This window comes from Tamandua tetradactyla, chromosome 2, assembly GCF_023851605.1.
Source record: "Tamandua tetradactyla isolate mTamTet1 chromosome 2, mTamTet1.pri, whole genome shotgun sequence".
NCBI lineage: Eukaryota > Metazoa > Chordata > Mammalia > Pilosa > Myrmecophagidae > Tamandua > Tamandua tetradactyla.
In genome coordinates, this window is record NC_135328.1 from 82643858 (window position 1) to 82666181 (window position 22324).

Consider the following 22324-nt stretch of genomic DNA (forward strand, 5'->3'; position numbering starts at 1 on the left):
CAAATCATAAGTGCTAGAGATAGAATCATAAGCACAGGTCCTTCTGATGCCAAAATTGATGCCCTTTTCCCAACCTGGCTGCATATTAGAGTCACCCTGAGCACTTTAAAAATACCAGTGTTCTTGCTCCTTGCTTGGAACAATCAAGTTAGAATCTTTGGAGCTGGAGCTTTGGCATTAGTTATGTTTTAAAGACTTCCCAATTTAATTCTAAAGGATAGCCAGTTTTCAGATCCTTGCTCTTTCTAGGCTGTGACTTTAAGTTAAATATAATGCTATTAACCCTGTGCATTACAGCTTCATTCATATTGTTTTCCCCCTTATGTTTTTTTTTCTTCTTCAAAAGTCAGAGAGTGCCTGGTTGCCAGTCCACATCAGAGCTGGCTTTCCTAACCAGAGTCCAAGGGTGGCATTCATGTCCATGCTTATTCTAGAAGTGGATCAGTTCATCCTAACCTCTTTTACTACATCGGTTCTGGACTGTGAAGATGATGAGACTCCAAAACCCTTGCTGGTGTTCAACATTACTCACCCCCCACCCCAGGGCTACCTGACACACCTGTTGGACCACACCAGACCCATCTCCTCATTCACCTGGAAAGATCTAAGTGACATGCAGATTGCCTACCAGCCTCCAAACGGCAGCCATCCTGAGAGGAGAAACTATGAGGTAAGATGGAGGAGAGGCAAATCTCCTGGCCTAGTTGGTATTCACAGAAGTTTGCTTAAGAGGCTGTACCCGTTAACTTCAGGTTCATTTGTTTGTTCATTTCCTCAGAAGATGATTAATCACTGTAAATCACGACAGTGAATTCAGATAACCAGAGCAGCCAGGCAGCTGATGTCAGTGAGCAAACTGGGATGGAGGGAGGCTGCGGCAACCTGAAGAACGAGCTAGTATCTCAATTTGCTGCCACTCGGCTGCCCTGACTGCTGCCATGTGAGCACCCAGTGTTGCTGTAGATCTCATTTTTTGAGATGTTAGAAATCTGGATTTTTACATAAAATGCTTCAATTTTTTAATATAGAAGACAAATAAAAATTTAAAGCATCTCATGTCAACTACAATATGCTGAGGAGGGCTCAGAAGTTTGAGGACTCAGTTACCCTCGACAGCCTTCCTGTATTACAGACCACTGAAGTTAGAAATGACTTTTGTTTGCAATTCTTTTGTTAATAACGTCTTTTATTCTTTTTAATTAGTTGAGATCCTCAATTTTTGTTACTAACACTCACGACTCAGGGTAGGCGATTCTACAGTCTCGTTTGAAAACTAATTTCACCACTGTACACTCCCCTTCAGAAAATTCCTCTTTCTGTACTAATCCAAATCCCTTCTGCTGTGATTTCGGGTACTTTTCTCTTGTTTTGTATCCAATGAGATTGCAGAACAGCTGGTCACAGTCTGCCACATAATAACCCTTTACATGCTTGAAGACCCACCAGCAAGTTGATTCAAACATGATGGAAAAATTTAAATGAGCAGATTGATACAGACTTGAGTTCAGGCTTATTATGGAAAATGAGTGTCCCTGGAGCTAGCAAATTGACCTCCATGTAATTTAGGCCTTTTTAGCTTTTAGCCTCAAGGGCAAACAAAAGACTTCTGACTATAAATGCTGTGCTTTGCCCTTTGCTTTTATTTTCTTCACTTCATAGTAATGTGTGGCAGCTGTTTTTCTTTCCTGCCCTTGCCTCTCAAGTCTACTCTGCTATGAAGTCATTTCTCATTATTCATCCAGATTTATCTTGAGCTCGCAAAGCGCTGCTACCGTGGCTGCTTCCTGCATGTTTTGTCTCGCATCGTGTGAAGGAAATCTTAAAACAGTACCTGTCCAAATGCCGTGATTTTTTTGTTAGAAGATAATTCATAATTTCCTCCATGGAGATTAAGGGCTTTTCAGATTATGTGGGCTCTGAAAAGTGGAAGCCCCGGCCTCCGTGGAGGAACTCATTCAGGCACCGGGGTGGGACTCCTGGGCCAGTGGTCCTGAAGCTGACCCTTCCCTGGGCTGCCTTACCTGTGGTAGAGAATTCTTCCAGGCATTTTAGCCTCTTTGGAAAATTGCAATTCACTTGTTCTTGTGCTTTAAAGAACCTTCCCTAAGAGCATATCATACATACTTTTGTATGGTTCAACCTCATACCTATTTACAGCACACCTCCAAAATGACATGCCCGGCCTGAGGGTAGTTTCAATCTGTTGCTTTGGTACCCAGGAATCTGTTTTTTTTGTATTTAGTTATTTAGTACTTGCTAATATATTGCTTTCTGATTATTCTCTTATCCTTTCAAATGGACCATACCTTTTTAAAAAGTAGACATTGTGCCTTGCATTTCTTTGTTAGACCTCATCTTTCTGTATCAACATCTGGCACACATAGTAAATGCTCAAAACTTATCATATAGCCTCCACCTATTTACTGTGGATGTCATAGGAACAAATTAAAATCTAGAAATTTGAAAATATGTCTAGTGGGAAAGATGCTTTTAGATCAAGGTTTCATAGCAGTGGCACTGTTTACATTTTGGATGGGAAAATTCTTTCTTGTGGTACCATTTGTGGTAGAATGGTAGAATATTAGTGGCATCCCTGCCCTCTACCTGCTACGTACTAGCAGCACTCTCCCTCCCCAGTTACGAGACCAAAAAAGCTAAATGCTCCCTGAGGGGCAAAAATCACTCACAACTGACAACCACTTATCTTGACCCTATGCCTTTGAGAAAAGCTCCAGTGGACGGATGTGGGCTGAGACAGGCTCCTGGGCAAATGCACTGATGCTTCTCCAATGTATTAATAAATTCTTTAATGTAGTGGAAACATTTTTGAAACTTGATGAACTAAAGATATGGAGCCTGAAAAAGTGAGATGAGGCTGTCAAAAATGAGATCAGATAGCAACAGAACTTGAATCAGTGTGTTGTGAATACCACGGGGTTAATAGCATTCATATGCATCTGTTTGTTGCAGGTGGAGTTGGAGGTATCTGACTTCTTCTTTGAAAACAGTGCACCTATTACAGTTCACATCTCCATCAGAACGGCAGATACGAAGGCCCCACGAGTATCCTGGAACACAGGTGAAGCTCATAGAGGGTGTCAGGCAACATAACACTGAAGGGAATACAAGAAAGCATATAGGTCAAGAAAGAAGTTAGTTTTATTCCCATTTCACGCATGAGGCAACTCAAACCCAGATAGGTTTGGTGGTTTTCTAAGGGCATCAGATAGGTCCCACTGTCCCTCCTCCCTCCCTCCCTTCCTTCCTTCTCTTTCTCTTGTTTTTTTTCTTCTTTTTATTTTTTTCTTTTTCTAGTGAGAAACTTAAATCCAGGACTTCTGTGTCCTGGTGCCAAGTTCTTTCGTCTGTAGAAGATAAACCAAAGGATGACTTTCAACTAAATGAAACAGATAAGTGACTATTTGTGGTATTGAGCCATAGTTGGATTGAAAGAGAAAGGGTCTCTAACTCAAATTTCTCAGAGGGATTGAAAGAAAGTATGGACTGTAATCCATTACCCTATCTTTAGTTTGAGTTACATAGAAACCAAAATATATGCATGAGAACTTTTTTTTTTACTTTTGTATTTATTGTGAAATATAACACATATACAAAAAAGAAAACTTCCAAGTACATTTTTTTAATTTTTAATTTCTAAAATTTTTTATTTTTTTAAACATAGCATACAAACATGAACATTTCTTACCATATGATCATTCCATTCTTGGTATATAATCAATAACTCACAATATCATCACATAGTTGAATATTGATCTCCATGATCATTTCTTAGAACATTTGCATCAATTCAGAAAAAGAAAGAAAAAGAAAAAGACTTATATGTACCATACCCCTTACCCCTCATTGACTGCTAGTATTTCCATCTACCCAATATATTTTAGTCTTTGTTTCCCTTATTTTTTTATACCCCTTAACACTCCCTTTCATTGATCACTAGCATATCAATGTACTAAATTTATTTTAACATTTGTTCCCCCTATTATTTATTTATTTTAAATCCATATATTTTATTCATCTGTCCATAAGGTAGATAAAAGAAACATCAGACATAAGGTTTTCACAATCAAACAGTCACATTGCGAAAGCTATATCATTATTCAATCATCTTCAAGAAATGTGGCTACTGGAACACAGCTCTACATTTTCAGGCACTTCCCTCCAGCCTCTCCAATATTCCTTAACTGAAAAGATGATATCTATATAATGTGTAAGAATAACCTCCAGGATAACCTCTCAACTTTGTTTGAAATCTCTCAGCCATTGACACTTTATTTTGTCTCATTTCACTCTTCCCTCTTTTGGTCTAAAAGGTTTTCTCATTTCCTTGATGCTGAGTCCCAGGTCATTTTAGGATTTCTGTCCCACATTGCCAGGAAGGTTTACACCCCTGGGAGTCATGTCCTACGTAGAGAGGGGGAGGGCAGTGAGTTTGCTTATTGTTTTGGCTGAGAGAGGCCACATCTGAGCAACAAAAGAGGTTCTCTTTGTTGACTCTTAAGCCTAATTTTAAGTAGGCTTAGCCTATCCATTGCAGGCATAAATTTCATATGAGCAAACCCCAAGATCGAGGGCTTGGCCTATTGCTTTGGTTGTCTCCACTGCATGTGAGAATATCAGGAATTCTCCACATGGGGAAGTTGAATTTTCCCCCTTTCTCGCCATTCCCCCAAAGGGACTTTGCAAATACTTTTTTATTCAGTGTTCAAATCACTCTGGGACTTATCGGGGCATCACTCTGGACAAACCTACCAAATCTCATGCCCTACTCAACATTTGTTCCTTTTAGACCAAAAGAGGGAAGAGTGAAATGAGACAAAATAAAGTTGCATGTACTTATGGTGTTCAATTAAACTGTCCACATAAGTTATATTAGGGAATACACTAGTCAAATTATAAATTTTGTACCAAATAAACAGTTTTTGCATTAGTCTTACACAAAAGTTAAAGTTTTAAAATATGAATTACCATCTATTTTCAACACCCTACAATATTGACATTCCTTTGTTCTTCCTTAGGCAAAAACATTTTTTAATTTGTGCATTTAGTCATTATCATGGTACACTCTAGGCATTCCCAGATTATACCATCTCAGTCTTTATCGTATGTCTTTCCTTCTGATTTCATTTGTGCCCCCAGCCCTCCTCCCTCTATCATTCTCACATTCAGCTTCATTAATTCATACATAAGAACTTAATTTACTTTATTTTTTTCTAAGAAAGGCTTTGCACTGCCTCTCAATTCTAAGCAGATTCATAATGTACATATTAAGATCAGATGTAAATGTGGAAAAGAAATGAAGTTTTTTTCCCTCTACACCAATGTCATTAATATCCCTTAAAACAAATTTGTAAGCAGGGCTGGTACATTCTGTTAGGGGAAAGATGACCCAATGTCTTATTTAATTCCTCAAGCTGTAGTTTAAATTGATTGTTGCAAGCATGTGCACATTTGTGTGTGTGTGTCTGTGAGAGAGAGAGAGACAGACTGACAGACAGAGAGTAAAAATAGAAAACATATGTTGCACAGCCTTAATTTAAAATTCTTGTTCTATGCTCCACTCTATCTCTGTTAGAGGGATAATGAGGGAAAAGAAGGACTTGATAGCCTAAAGTTTAGCAATACGGTAATCACATATGAAGTGGATTTTTGCTTGAGTGTAGAGACTGAATAGTCCATATCTGTATGTGTGACCTATAACACACCGGCTTGCTAAGATAACACCCTACATGTGCTCCAACTCTGATTTAGACTATTTTGGACATCAGAATCCTTTTATCAGTGCATTTTTCCTTATTATGAACTTAATATATACCCATTGTTGAAAATTTGGAAAATACATTAAAGAATATTGAAGGCAGTCATTGCTCTGTCATAAAGACAAAACTGTAAATATTTTGTTCTCTCTTTTACTAGTGTTTCTGTTTTACCCCTCTGCTGCATTCCATGCCTGATGCCTTGCAGTACTGTGCACTCTTGACTTCAAAACCTGCGTTAGCCATCATCAAGATTCCTTCTATGTACTAGCATACTTGTTCTTTTTTTTAAAAAAAAATTACTGTGTGCCTTAATTCAGGTTTCCTAGAAAACAGAACTGAAGTAGATTGTCATACTTTATTCTAAAAACAAGGGAAAGGGGGAGTCAGGGTGAGGAGCAGATAAAAAGGCGGTATGATTGAGCTGTTACAGCTCCACAGGAAAATAAAACTGATTGTTCAGTCAGGTCATGCAGATGTCTCAGGGAGAAGATGAAACTGCTGTGTCTGGCCAGACTCAGAGGTGGGGTGGGGTAAAGGGGGACAGTCTGGCAGCTCCTTCCCATCTCCTGTCTTGTGTTGTGCAGGGTTTGCTCCATTGGAGTTTAACTCCCCACGCTTCCAGGTCATGTTATTAGGCCTCTATTAGCAGTTACTGCCCAAACTTTGTGGGTCTCATACTGAATGGAGGCCATGCCAAAACCTGGCTCTCACCCAGGGGGCTGCTGAAGTCATCAGCCTTGTCAGAAGATGAGGCAATGAAGGCGGCCAAGCTTCACAGTTATGGGAAGGCCTCACGGGCTGCTCCAGCTAGAAAGCTGGCAAGTAAAGCTGGGTCAATTTGAGGGAAAGTATAAACTGGGCCATCAGTGTACTGTTTTAAGTTTTATCAACTCATTTCTTTAAAGCGCTCGCCTGCCTTTTAACATCCTCTGCAATCATCGACGACCAGCTTTGTTGGATAATGGGAAGGTAGAATGATGCTACAGTCCCTTGTCTCTAACCTGAGTCTGATTTTTATTCTTTTGCCTTAACCAGCACTTGCGCTCTCTCCACAGATTTTCTTCAGCATTCAGAATCCAAGGAGAAGGTTTTATTTTAATTTATTTAGCTACAAACCCCTCCCTTATTAAAATCTAAACTCGGACCCAGTCTTCACTGCGAATTGACGTGTACTCCACATACAACACCATAAAAAAACGCCCCTCCAGTGCGGTGGTTCTGTATTTAAATGTTTAACTACTTCACATTCTCTGTCTTGTGAACTACTTGTACTCTCACAAATTATATGCAGAAACACCTCTGCTTTTTTTTTTCTCCACTTGTAATATCTGGATGTAGTTTTGGAAAATTCCCTGTGGACCTTCTTGAACTAGAAATCACTGTGAATAACATGTGTTCTTTCCTTCAGTATTTATTTCCTGGCACCATCCTGCCTCTAAAGAATATATCGTAAGGAATCAGTTGTCAGATTGGAGTTACCATTACTAAAAATAAAAACTAAATTCTAGTTTCTGAAAAGTTTCTGAACGTACTATTTACAGATTGTTTCATGAGATAGAATTCATAAATCATTTGTTAAAATAGTCATATTCATGTCATAGAACTTTCCAAGACGCTTTTCTATATTTTCTTATAGGTCTGAATCTCCTGGAGGGGCAGTCTCGGGCCATCACTTGGGAGCAGTTTCAGATTGTAGACAGTGATGACATTGGGGCAGTCCATCTAGTCACAGCTGATGGCCTGCAGCATGGACGGCTTACTTTAAGAGGTAAATGATCAACCTTTGTAATCTAGAAAAAAAAAAAACCCAGAGGTATTTTCTCCAAAAGAAGTACTTAACAGGACATATGTATCATTTTGGGGGAGCCCAATACTAAAGGAAATTGTCATATCCAGACTATCCGGAGACCTTGAAATCTTTTGCATTAGGATGCTAAATTGATAGATAACCATTTATGAATAGTACCTTGCACTTGGCTTATTAGTTGAATCTTAGTTTTCCTTTCTGGATATCATGCAGAACACCTTTTAAATATGTTTCTTGGGGGTGAAAAGATGGTTCAGTGGTAGAATTCTCGTCTGCCATGCTGGAGACACAGGTTCAATCCCTGGTTTATGCACGTCCCCAAAACAAAAACAAAACAGCAAACAAACGAACGAAATCCAAGCAAACGAAGATTCAACAAATGGTGCTGGAATAACAGGATACTCACATGGAAAAATAATGAAATTTGACCTCTGCTGTACAGCATAAAAAACATATATATATGTTTCTTAACTGACCGTCTTTTCTCAGTTAGAAAAAAATACTTCCTTCTCATTTCTCTGCTTCAGAGAAATGTATTAAAAAACAAAAACTATTCTGGTTTTCAGTATTTCAGTAATAATTATGTAGTTAGTAGTAGTTACCATATTTTAAAAGAAATTAATTTATTGTAATGATGGTGGTTAGCAAGGTAATAGCCCTAATTAAAATGATATTTATACTTTATGATAATACAGGCCATTCCTTATAAGGAGCTTAGAGGATTTAATTCAATTATTTTCTTGTTTTCCCTAATTGTAAAGCAGAAAAAGCGCTCTTATTTAGCATCATTTGCGATTAGGGAATTCTGAAATTAAAGATAAAATGATAAATAGATGGTAAATTCCCTTGCCTAAACCCAGAACAACTTAAGCCTAGATTTATCGGTTAGGGTCAGTGTTCAACTACATATATGATGTATTAGTCAGGATTCTCTAGGGAACCAGAACCAAAGGGAGATATTTGTAAGTATGAGATTTTATGAAACTGTCTTATGCAACAGCGGGGATGCACAAATCCAAATTCTATAGGGCAGGCCTCCAGCTGGAAACTCCAATGAAGATCTTTGATGAACTCCCCAGGAGAAGCTGGCTGGCTGAAGTGGAGACGAAAGTTGTCTCTCCTGACCTCCGATGTCATCACCTCTCCCTTAAAAGCTTTCTCATTGCTGAAGACACTCCCCTTAGTTGGCTTCAGATGTAATCAGCCATAGATGCAATCAACGCACTGATGATTCAACTCCATGAAATGTCCTCGTAGCTACAGTCAGGCCCGTGCTTGCTTGACCGGACAACTGGGCATCATCACCTGGCCAAGCTGACACATGAGCCCAGCCATCATATAAGGGAAACCCAACTACAGCGACTGAACAATTAAAGAGTTATTTCCTTAATGTGACAAGTCCAGAGGTAGACATTCCATGTTCACAATGCCAGCAGACTCTTCTGTGATTTTCTACTAGCCTCCAGATGGCACCTACACCTCTAGGTATTGGATCTACATTTGAGACAGGAAGAATGATAAGGAACAATGAAAATGGTCGTGCCATCTAAGTTTTTGCCCTCTTTAACTCAAACCATTTAAGTTTTCCCAGGATTCCTATTCAACAACTATTATCTCCTTTCCAGACTGTGTCATATGGCTATCTCTAGATGCAAGGGAGTCTGAGAAGCAAAGTGAGCAAAGGTCATGAATACTGTAAAAATAAAATGGGGAATGGTAGCCCATAATACAATGATGTTCTAGGCTCAGAAGAGGTAGAAAATGATACTAACATTTATTAAGCATTAACGTTGTACCTACCACTACGCAAAGTATTCGACATACTTTATTTTATTTATCTCACCTTAGCTTCCTGAGAAGAGATACCATCATTATGCCCATTTTACAAGTGGAGGACCCAAGGCTTAGAGCTAAGTTAAAAGGACTTGTCTAGAGATGTTCATCTAGCAAGTGCCAATAATGGGATTTGATCCCAGCCTGTGATATGACAGCTCTAGCTGTAGCTTTTGAGCCAGTGGTTCTCAAACTTAACCTGGAGGCTTAAGAAAACACATGTTGCTGGGACACCCCCCCCCCCACCAGAGTTTTTTATTTAATAGATCTATGGTAGGAACTGTGAATTTCCATTTCTAACAATTTCCCGTATGCTGCTGATGCTGCTGGTTCAATACCACACTAAAAACCACTCATCTAAGTGGTGCTGCCACAGAGGATGTCAATACTGAGTTGACACTTATTGTAGGCTTACTATTGTTCAAGTACACTCATTTTTACTATGGAATATGAGATAGGCATTAGTATCCCTGTTATATAGCTGTCTCAAATTAAGTACCTTGCCCAAGGCCACACACATAATAAATGCTAAAGCTAGTATTCCAAACCACATCTGTTACCATATGACTCAGCAATTCCAACAGTAGGTAAATACACAAGAACAAATATGTCCATGTAAAAACATGTGCGTAGGTGGGCAGCAGTGGCTCAGTGGCAGAGTTCTTGCCTGCTGTGCTGGAGACTGGGGTTCGATTCCCAGAGCCTGCCCATGCAAAAACAAACAAACAAAAACTAAACAAAACAAAACATTTAAACACTTGTTCATAGTAGCTCTATTCACAATAGCCAAAAGGTAGAGACAGCACAAAAGTCCATCAAATGATGGCTAGATAAACAAAATGCAGTATATTTCTACAATGGAATATTATTCAGTTATCAGAAGGAATGATGTACTGATACATGATATGATGTGGTTGAACCTTGGAAACATTAGAAGCCAGATACAGAAGGACATGTATTCTATGAATCCATTTATTTGAAACATCTAGATTAGGCAAATCTGTAGAGACAGAAAGCAGATTAGTGTTGCCAAGAGCTGGGGAAAGGGGGAATAGAGAGTGACTGCTTAAAGGGTATGGGGTTTCCTTTTGGGGTGATCGAAACATTTTAGAACTAGACAGAAATTGCATAACATTGTAATGTACTGAATGCCACTAAATTGTATACTATAAAATGGCTAATCTTACATTATGTGAATTTTACTTCAAGTTTTAAAAATAATAACAAAGAAAAAACAGAAAGTCTAGCGGGGTCCCAGGGCCGACTAAACAAACTTATGTTTCTCAGGTAAGGTTAGAATTGGCAGCCCCACTTTCCTTAATGTCCTCTCCTCTAGTGATGCTTTCACCACAGCTGCTGCCTCTATGCTCCCTTCTTCAAGCAGCTCTCCATCTCCCCTCTCTCCATCAGGGGGGAAAGGATTTCTCTTCACTGTTGCTGACCTTCAGGCTGGAACTGTTCGCTATCATCACGATGACAGTGACTCCACCAAAGACTTTGTGGTCTTCCGGATATTTGATGGTCATCACAGTGTCCACCACAAGTTTCCCATTAACATCTTGCCCAAGGATGATAGTCCCCCATTCCTTATAACCAATGTTGTGATTGAACTGGAGGAGGGACAGACCATCCTGATCCAGGGTTCCATGCTGAGAGCTTCAGACATGGACTCTAGTGATGACTACATCTTCTTTAATATCACGAAACCACCTGAGGCTGGAGAAATCATGAAGAAGCCAGGGCCAGGACGGATAGGTAAGTTTGGGGCATTTAGGATACTTTGACTTGGATTTACTTTTTTATAGAGAACTTTTGTGTATCCTTGTGGGTTTGCTGAAATTGTGTCCGAATGTATGCTAAGGTGGACATCAACTTTATGAGTCACATTTTCTGGGTGGGGAGCCTGAGACTTGGAGAAGTTAAACTTTGCCCAACGTTAAGCATACAGAAAGTGCCAGAGCCAGACCTCAGGGTCACAATTGGACTGTGAGAAGTTAAGTCTGCCAAACAGGGTGGTAGAACAGATAGGTCTGAAAGGGGCTGTCTGGCCTATTCTCGATAGCTGATCAAATAATTTCATGAATTATATTTTATTATAATAATTTCATAACTGCTTCTTACAGTAGATCAAGAGTTTGACAAAATAGGGATTACGTAGTTACTGTTACTTTCTATATTTGGAATGAGACTGCTTTTAAAAAAAATTTTTCTCATACAATTTTTTGCACATATTAAGACAGGTGTAACCATTCTAGTTTTTTTCTGATTTATCAGATGATTACATCAATGATTATATTGAAAAAGGATTTAATGGTGATTCCTTGGATATATACAATATACTAGGCAGAGAAGACTTTTGGAGATAAACCTAATATCAATGTACCCCAACATGTGGGTGGTAGAATCTTACACGAGTATGTGATGTTTTGTGGACCCAACAGGCTATCCTGTCCCTGGGTTCCTTCAGAGGGATCTATTTAATGGGATCATTTACTATCGACACTTTGGTGGAGAAATCTTTGAAGATTCTTTTGAATTTGTCCTGTGGGACAGCCATGAACCTCCAAATTTCTCAGTGCCACAGGTAAGAGACCAGCGTTGGAAACTTTGTCAAAATCTTCCACAGATATTAATTCTGGGAGATTTTATTAGAAACTACATGGAAATAGGTTTTATATGTGTAAGTTTGAGAAGCAATGGAATAAGCAAAATTAAGCAGATTTCTTTATAACAGGACTACTCCAAAATGTACTTTTTATAGAGTTTTGTAGATTTTTATGTATGCAGTATTTCCAAAATTTTTTAACCATGCGACCCTTTTTTTAAAATCGCATACCTCACAAAATTTGCTTGCTTCATTACACTCAGGAAACACTTATTTTATATGTTTTATAATGATTAATGTGTCGGCTCTGGAGTTAAACTGTTTGCAATTTCTTCCTGACCTTGACATTAATTAACTAGTCAATCTGTGCCTCAGTTTCTTCACCTATTAAACAGGTAATAATAGAAACTTTCTTATAGAGCTATTGTGAGGGTAAATGATATAATGCATATAAAGTACTAAAAACATTCCGACACAGGGTAAACAGTAAATAAATTAGCTATTACATATTGTTCATTTGAAGATTTCTTTACTTAAAGGAGTAAAGAGTTTTATTTAAAAGAAGTTTGCCTTAAAAGGGAACAAAGTTAAATGTATAAAATGCAGACATAGATTTAAACAAACATTCTCATATAAGAATTGGAAAAATGGAATCAGTGTACAGTCTGAGCAGCAATGAAAGGGGAGGCTCCTGCACAGGGAGAGAGTTTGATGGTAGAGGTCGAAAAAGGACAGCTAAACTTAACTGATGCCTTTTATGTATAATGCTTTTCGCTAGGCATTTTACATCTACCATCTTGTAAGGTAGCATGTGTATGGATCCAGGCAAATCTAGAAGCTGTTATAGAATGATTACTTAAATCAGGTATCCTATTGGCTATGTAATTTTTTCTCGTAAGGTCATTGGTGCTTACAAGAACCAATGCATAGGTGACTGAGCTGGGCATCTGTTTCCTGAGATGAAGATAATGGAAGGGCATGGTCAGGAGTAGTGCTGTCAGAGAGCCCAGAAACTGAAGGAAGTACGTGATCTGTATTAACAGGGAATGGGGAATGAATGAGAAAACTCTCAATTCATCTGTTTGGTGACCAACAAGTGAATTCCTTTATAAATAACAGTCCTCCGTTTTTATCAAAGTACTATGCTATTTCTAGATTAAAAATTTGCTTGAGACCTTAGTTGATTTGATAATCCAAACTAGCAACTCTTAATAGGATTTATTTCTGTATCTCTTGTTATAGCATTCGAACTAAGTTATGTTTCTAATTAGAACACTATACTCATGCCTTTTTAAAAAATATTTTTATTATGAAATATAACATGTATACAAAAGCAATAAATTTCAAAGTACATTGTAACAAGTAGTTATAGAACAGATTTCAGAGTTTGATATGGGTTATTCTTCTACAATTTTAGGTTTTTCCTTCTAGCTGCTCCCAAACACTGGACACTAAAAGAAATATCAATGTAGTGATTCAGCAATCATACTCATTTGTTAAATCCTATCTCCTCTAACTCCTCCTTCCAATCTTTAGGGGTTTTTGGGCTCTGCCCTTTCTAACATTTTTATGTTAGAAAGCAGTGTTGATAATATGGGATAGGGGGATGGAACAAGCTAATGTTCTTGAAAAGACTGGCCCCTCTGGGTTTCAGGACTTAGCCAGACTTATCCACCTGAGGGTTTTAGGTTTCTGGAAAGTAATCTTACTGCATGAAACTGTTGTAGAATCTCAGATAGAGCCCCAGGTGTTCTTTAGGGTTAACAGGAATGGTTTTAGTTGGGGGTTGGCAAACCATGATAATTAGCAATATCTGGCTAAAGCTTAGCCTCTAGAATAGCCTTTCGACTGTACTTGAACTCTCCCAATCATTGATACTTTATTTTGTTACATTTATTTTCCCCCTTTTGTCTAGGAATATGTTGTTGAACCCTTAGTGCCAGGGCCAGGCTCATCCCTGGGAGTCATGTCCCCCATTGCCATGGAGACTTTAACCCCTGGATATCATGTCCCATGTAGGGGGGAGGATAATGATTTTCCTGCAGAATTGGGCTTAGAGAGAGAGAGGCCACATTTGAGCAACAAAAGAGGTTTTCTGGAAGAACTCTTAGGCATAACTATAGGTAGGCTTAGTTCTCTACTGCAGAAATAATAAAAAAAGCAAGGCTCAAGATCAAGGGCTTGGCATATTAACTTGGGAGTCCCTAATATTTGAGACAGAATCAGGGGTTTCCCTAGTGGTAAAGCTCAGTAGTTCCATATTTTTTTCTCCCGTTCCTCAAGGGACTTTGCCAATACCTCATGATTAATTGTCCAACATACTCAGGAATGTATCTGGGTATTGCAGATACATTGTAATGGGAATTAGAAGCCCTCATTCCCATTCTGGGCTCCATGTGTTTGGGTTGTTTAAATGAGCTCTCCCAGACAGGGTGAGTTAGATTATGTGCTACAGAAAATTTAGGTTTTGGACAAAATGAAACCTTTGGTTTCATACAGTAGGTGAAGTTCTAAAATACAGACAATGTCATCCTTTCCCCTGTATTCTGGTTTACCTTGTCCTAACCCAACTGACTTTGTTCTTATCTGGAATTGAAGACTGGCCTATTTTTTGGTTTCTTTAACACTTGTTGTATGTAGAAATGCTGACCTTCAGAGATGCAGAACTCCAGCTCTGAGTCTTAGGTGTCACATAGGTAGCCAAAGTTCGAGGAGTATACCAGGTTTCAGATATATAGCATCTCAAAATTTAGAAATTATGTTAATAGCTCTGAACTAAATGCGACTGCTGTAAGAGCTTACAAGCTAGGCCCCAATCTCCTTATAGGTATTTTCTAAAAGAGACCATACAATACTGTTCTTTGGTTTCTGGCTTATTTTGTACCACATTATATACCCAAGGTTCGTTCACAATGTCACATACCTCATGACTTCATTCCTTTCTCTAGCCGTTCAATATTCCATCATATGTATACACCACAGTTCGCTTCTACTTCTCAGTCAGTGTGTCCTTCAGCCACCCCCATCAATTAGGCATCATGTATAATATCCAAAGTCAATAATCTATATCTCACATTATCCTCACTTAATTGTAGAATCATCAACACTCTCATTTTTAGACAATTTTAATTGCTCCAAAGAGAAAAACAACTGACAAACATACCCTCACCAAATAGAAAGTCCAAACTTCCCCTTAATTCTATCCTTTCAACATAATTATTTACCCCTGGTATTGCTGTGGTACTGCTGATGTCTTCCTATTAAATATGGACTATAGCGTGCAGTAGTAGTTTTCTTCCAAAACTCCTTTGTATTAGTAAGGGTTCTCTAGAGAAACAGAACCAACAGGAGATGTCTGCAAATACAAGATTTATAAAGGTGTCTCATGCAACCGTGGAAATGGAAAAGTCCAAAATCCATAGGGCAGACTGTGAATGGCAGCTCTGATGAAGGGTTTGGATGAACTCCACAAGAGAGGCTCATGGGCTGAAGAAGCAGTGAAAAAATCTCTTTTCATCCTTAAAAGTCTTCAACTGATGGATTATCTCATTGGTGGGAGATGTGCCTTAGTTAATCACAGCCATAATTGGCCACATCTGCAATCAACTGACTGATGATTTAATACACAAGACTTCTGGTTTGTCAACCAGCCATGAGATATCCTTCCAGCAACAGTCAGACCAGTGCTTGCCTGACCAGACAAATGGGCATCATCACTTGGCCAAATTGACACCAGAGCCTAACCATCATACCTTCTCTTAATGACTCTTTGTACAAGATTCATACTTTTCAAGTAGTTCATGTAAGAACTTATTTACATTTGTAGTGTTAATCAGTGGGATACATGACTTTATACAACCCCTTTCAATCATGTTCACCTTCAATATGTTAATATTACTTATAAACCTACTATCAGCTGTCTTCACTTCTATCCATTCCCTTACATTTAAGCTCAACTTCATTAGCCACCTGTTCACCCATATCTAGCATCTTTGTATATCTAGGTTCCTTGTATTCTATATTATAAGCCTCTGAGTTTACCCTTACCAAAGTCATAATAGCGAAACATATAGTATCTATCTTTTGTGTATCATTTATTTCACTCGGCATTGTCCTCAAGGCTAATTGATCTTGTCATGTTCTTCAGGACATCATTTCATCTTAATACTGCATAATATTCCCTCATATGTATATAACACATTTTCTTTATCCACTCGTCTGTTGATAGGCACTTGTCTTGTTTCCATCTTTTGGCAGTAGTGAATAATGCTTCTGTGAATATTGGTGTGCAAATGTGTGATTGTGTCACTGCTTTCAGCTCTTCTGGGTATATATTGAGTAGTGGTATTACCAGGTAATAGGGCAACTCAATATTCAGTTTTCTAAGGAACTGCCAAACTTTCTTCCATAGCATCTGTACCATTATACATTCCCACCAGGAGTACATAAGTGTCCCAATTTCTCCACAGCCTCTCCAACATTTGTAGTTTCCTGTTTGTTTACTAGCAGCCATTCTTAGAGCTGTGAGGTGATATCCCATCATAGTCTTGATTTGCAATTCCCTTCTAGCTAATAAAAATGAACGTCTCTTCATGTGTTTTTTAGCCATCTGTATTTGCTCTTCAGAGAAATGTCTGAAGACAATTAGCCCATTTTATAATTGGGTTGTTTGTTCTTTTGTTATTGAGTTGTATGATTGCTTTATATATATAGGATACCAAATCTTTATCCAGTATATGATTTCCAAATATTTTCTCCCATTGTGTTGGCTGCTTCTTCAGCTTTTAGGGAAAGTACTTTGAGGCATAGAAGGATTTGATTTTGAGGAGTTCCCACTTACCTATTTTTTCTTTCCTTGCTTGTGCTCTGGGTGTAAAGTTTAGGAAACGACCTCCTCTTGCTAGGTCTCAAAGACGTTTCTCTATATTTTCTTCTGGTACTGGCTGTTATATTTAGGTGTTTGATCCACGTTGAGTTAATTTTTGTATAGGGTGTAAAGTAAGGGTCCTCTTTCATTCTTTTGGCTATTGATATCCAGTTTTCCCATGCCCATTTATTGAAAAGACTATTCTGTCCCAGTTCAGTGGGTTTGGGGGTCTTGTTGAATATCAACTGACCATAGATTTGGTGGTCTATCTTTGCATTCTCGGTTCATTTCCATTGATTAATACTTCTTTGTGCCAATACCATGCTGTTTTGACCACGGTTGCTCTGTAATAAGCTTTAAAATCAGGAAGTTTTAGTCCTACTTGATTCTTCTTTTTTAGGATATTTTTAGCTATTCTAAAATAGGAAAAGTCTTTTATTCTAAAATAGAAAGGCCTCTTTCCTTTTCAAATGAATTTGATAACTAGCTTTTCCAAGTCTTCAAAGTCAATTGTTGGAATTTTTATTGGTTTTGCATTGAATCTGTAGATCAGTTTGCATAGAATTGACATCTTAACTATATTTAACCTTCTTTTCCATGAGCAGGGGATGTCTTTCCACCTATTTAGATCTCCTTTGATTCCTTTTAGCAATATTTTGTGGTTTTCTGTGTGCAAGTCTTTTACATCCCTGGATAAGTTTATTTATAGATACTTTATTTGTTTAGTTGTTATTTAGAATGGAATTTTTTCCTTAATTCTCTCCTTAGGTCATTGCTTGTGTATAGAAACATTACTGATTTTTACACATTAATTTTGCATTCTGCCACTTTGCTGAATTTGTTTACTAGCTCAAATAGCTTTGTTATAGATTTCTCAAGTATAGTATCATGTCATCTGCAAGTAATGAAAGTTTTACTTCTTCTTTTCCAATTTGAATGCCTTTTATTTCTTTTTCCTGCCTGATTGCTCTAGCTAGAACTTCTAGTACAATGTTGAATAATAGTGGTGACAGAGGACATCCTTGTCTCATTCCCAATCTTAGGAGAAAGGCATTCAGTCTCTCCCCATTGAGTACAATGTTGACTATGGGTTTTGCATATATGCTTTTTTTTTTTGTATGCTGTATGAGGGGGTCACATTTCACGATTTTTCCATGTGAGTATCCCATTATTGCAACACCATTTGATGGATTTTTGTTTGTTTTCTGTTTGTTTTTGGCTTGTTTGTTTTTTGGAAAGTGCATGGACCAGAAATCAAACCTAGGTCTCCTGCATGGCAGATGAGAATTCTACCACTGAAACACACCCTTGCTCCCCTCATGCCTTTTTTTTTTTTTTAAGATAAAACAAGCTTTATTCACAAAGATCACTTCTTACAAAGTTAAAAACAGAGTGCCTTCTAAAAAGGGATTATAAGAAAGTAACTGATGATTTCATTTCAGTTTTTTTAAAAGTGGAAGATAGCATATGGCATAATCAGTTCTTATACTAGGTTTTTGAAAACTTCTAAGTGACATGTTCAATGCACATCCTTATCAGCTACAGAAATAGTTGCCGAGTTCCTGTTATGCGAATTGATAGCCCAGTTTTCTCTCTCGTGAAAGAGAAATCATGTCACTTGATGAGCAAAAGAATGATCCGATGGTACATATTCAGATTCCTTAGCCATCATGAAAAACAGATTTCTCCAACCTCTTTTTTTTCTAGTCTTTCATCTTTTCCCCTCTGTTTGGACTCCAAATTGAAGGCAGTTTTTAGAAAATCCTCTTTTCTTTGGACTTCTGTAAGAATGACCTGTATATGGGGGAAAGACAGTTCACAGGTATCTCAATTTGGTTGTTTGAGGTGGTTGAGATGTATATGATTTTAGTTTTATGTTGTACAGTATTCCCTAGGAGAACTGTTGTTCTGATGCCACATTGTGGAATATTGTAGAAGAACTCTTATGATTCATTTAGATCCTTTGTGATAGGGCATTTCTCTCCCAGAAATACTTCATCAGGGCCCACATACAGTTTGTCATATATATTTGCTTTAATCCTGACTTGGATCTGGGAGGGGCCACATTGTACATGCACTTCCTGGCCTACAGAACCATTCCATGTCATGGAAACAAGCAGGAACAGCCATCCAATCAGGAGAAGGCCCTGCATTTGGTGACACACCGAGCCACCAAGAAAACAGGAAGTTGTGAGGGCCCTCATATCTTTTGAAAATGGAAAACCCAGGACTTCTTTTTCCTTGTCCTTCTTCTATATATTTTATAGATCATATTTTTCATGCATACAAATATAAATGTCTTATCCCTCTAAAATAAGGTCTATGTGAATGAAAACTTTATTGAAAGCAATTATTTATAAATCTTGGCCAATAAGTCAAACTATACTCGGTAGATCCAGTTGTGAGTTTATTCCCTACAATTAGTAGGCTTCTGAAGAAGAAATCACAACTATATTTAGCTCTGCTTTCCTCTTCTTAATCTTTGCTGAGAAAGAGTTCTGCATTCTTGTCTTAACCTATTCTTTGGCTCCTGAATATTTCTCTGGCTCAGTGTTATGTACCTCTCTTTCTACCTGACATCTCTACATGGACATCTTGCTATATTTTAAACTTACCATTTGGTGTATTTCCTAAAAAACTTCACAAAATCACTATAGCTAGAATCTTTAAGGTCATCCCCACCTCCTTTTGCTCTCTAATTTCTACATAATTTATTACTCAGCAAGTCTTACTAAGTCTGCTTGATGAATTTCTTTTATCTATCTCTACATTGCTTTAGTTCTGGCCTCATCTTTTCTGGACTAGATTATTCTCAGAATCCCTCTTGTAGTCTCTGAAGAGTGAAAGAGATCAGCCACATCCTTGTAATCAGGGACAACTAAAACCTTCTTATATGGCAGGTATGTTTGATAGAATTCATCTACTGTCTATTTCCACCCCATTCTCCCTCTTTGGGGTTCTGGTAGCTTTAGCTCAGTTCCTCTCCTGACTGTGGACCTGCTCTTAGCTGTGCCGTGAATCCCTTCTCCGACACCTCCATTCCACTATCCCCAGACTGGGTCCACTGGTCCTTTTTCATAATCTGGTATCTTTCTTCATGTGTCTTTGTGTGGAATGTACTATAGTATGAGGCCATTGTTTGTTTTACTGGATTAACTGTGATCTCATGGACTGCATCTTCCTAACCTCAGATCTTGGTACTTGACTCAGAGTAGAACTATTTATTGGTCCCCAAATAAGCCCTGTTTTTTTCTAACTTTTATTGAAATTAGGAAGAAAAAAGAAGACTCCAACATTTTATTAGGAAATGGAGAAAGAGGAAGATGGGGCAGTAATAAGTGAAAAATCTTTATTTTCAGAGTTTCTAGGGGTTGGTATGCATATCAACAAAACAAGTATTTTGTGTCTGTGTTGGTAATTTTACATTATAAACTCTGACATTATCGTGGAAATTTTTAAGGGACTTAAATGATAATCTAGTCCATTTGATGCTATCCTCAATTTGAACAAGTATCTAATCATGTCCTACATATAAAAATATATATAAAATATTAAACAAATTTAACTTTCAGTTATTCAACTAAATGTCCAGAGAAGATGGTTACTTGATGGTAGCTTTTGTGTTCAGAAGATTCCATAGTCTCCAAACATTAAGCTCAGTCTCAGAATTGTTAAGGCTATACCCTTAGAATGCTTTCTTTCACAGAGGCAGAAACCAAGGATTTTCTTTGGCTAGAGCTACTTTAATTAAGCAGGAAGGAGGGTATACAAAAAGGTGGTGCCCCTTAGCTCCCTCATCCTTCCCAACTTAATATCCTACTGAGAGATCTACCAACATTTAACAAACTATTTAAATATCAGCAGGAAATCCCAAATTTTTATCTTGTTAGCCATGATTATCATCAAATAAGGCCTCACTCACCCAATTTGCTTTTTTTAAAAACTTTTTTGAAATAATTTCAAACCTACAGAACTGCGACATATTCCCATCCCACCTGCAGATATCTTGATCCACCAATTTCAACATCTTGCCACCCTTGCTGTATCTATCTCTCTATCTGTATGTCTGTCTGTCTATGTATCTCCATCCATCCATCTATTCCCCAAACATTTGAGAGCATGTTGCACATATCATACTCCTTGAATACATTATACTTCCACGTATATTCCTAAGAACAAAGATATTCACTTATATAATTCCCTTAATTGCAGTTATCAAGTTCAAGAAAGTGAATGGTGATATAAAGCCTATGGTCTATATTTCAAATTTTTTTTCGTGCCCCAATAATGTTCTTTTAAGCCTTACCACCATTATTATTATATCCCATCTAGTCTCATGTATTGCATTTAATTGTCATTATTTCTTTCGTTTCACTTTCTTTTGTGTGAGTGTGTAGAAACATACACACAACATAAATCTTAACATCTCAGCTCCTCCCAAGCATACCAATCAATGGGGTTAATCATATTCATAATGTTGCAGTACCCTCACCACCTCCCATTACAGAACTTTATTTCACCCCAATAGAAACACTGCCCTCGTTTTGCGTTAACTCCTCATTCCCTCTGCCACTCCCAGTAAAAATCTATATTCTACTTTTCTGCATATGAGTTTGCATTTTCTCTAATACTTTCTTTGTGGTAACCATGGGGTTTAAATTTAAATTTAAATCTATAACAATCTTATTTGCTTTGATACCAACTCAACAACTTCAACAGCATACATAAACTATGTTCTTATACCTCTCCATCCCCCACCTTTATGTAGTTCTTATTACAGATTACATATTACACATTATGAGTCCAAAGCATTGATTTATCATTATGTTTTATGCTTTTCCCTTTTAGATCCTGTAGGAAATAAAAAGTGGAGTTACAAATAAAAAATATACTAGTACTGGTATTTATATTTACCTATGTCATTTTTACCAGAGATCTTTATTTATTTATTTGGTTTCAGTCAAGAGTCTAGTATCCTTTCCTTTTAATCTGCAAAACTCCCTTTTGCATTTCTTCTAGGCCTGGTCTAGTGGTGATAAACTCTCTCAGCTTTTGTTTATCTGGAAATGTCTTAATCTCTCCCTCATTTTTGAATGACAGCTTGACTAAATACAGAATTCTTACTTGGCAATTTTTTGCTTTCAGCGCCTTAAATATTCCTTCTCACCTTTATGACTTCTGATGAGAAATTGAAACTTAATCTTACTGAGGCTTATTTTATGTGACATGCTGCTTCTCTTTTGCGGCTTTTAAAATTCTCTCTTTATCATTGGTATTTGACAGTTTGATTACCACGGGGCATGTGTGGTTTTATTACATTTTTCCCTATTTGGAGTTGAGCATGCATATTTATGTCTTTTATTTAATTTGGAATATTTTCAGCCATTATTTCTTTGAGTATTCTCTCTACCCCTTTTTTTCTTCTCCTTCTGGGA

The 22324-nt window shown here is 37.7% G+C and overlaps 1 protein-coding gene across 16 annotated transcripts in view; it reads left to right on the forward strand.

Annotated features, from left to right (window-relative positions):
- The window catches only part of FREM1 (FRAS1 related extracellular matrix 1), a 164014-nt gene that overhangs the window by 39371 nt on the left and 102319 nt on the right, over positions 1–22324 (forward strand). For 12 of the 16 annotated variants that reach the window (XR_013170415.1, XR_013170416.1, XM_077148152.1 and 9 more), the window contains exons 6-10: positions 347–670; positions 2971–3079; positions 7414–7545; positions 10828–11172; positions 11859–12001. Coding sequence is in view for 14 of the 16 variants with exons in the window: in XM_077148152.1 (XP_077004267.1) it covers positions 347–670; positions 2971–3079; positions 7414–7545; positions 10828–11172; positions 11859–12001 (1053 nt within the window). In the remaining 2 variants the exon portion in view is untranslated. Of the gene's footprint in view, positions 1–346; positions 671–2970; positions 3080–3315; positions 3520–7413; positions 7546–10827; positions 11173–11691; positions 11820–11858; positions 12002–22324 lie in introns of those variants that run through there. The other 4 variants (XM_077148154.1, XM_077148168.1, XM_077148155.1 and 1 more) reach the window with 4 other exon arrangements.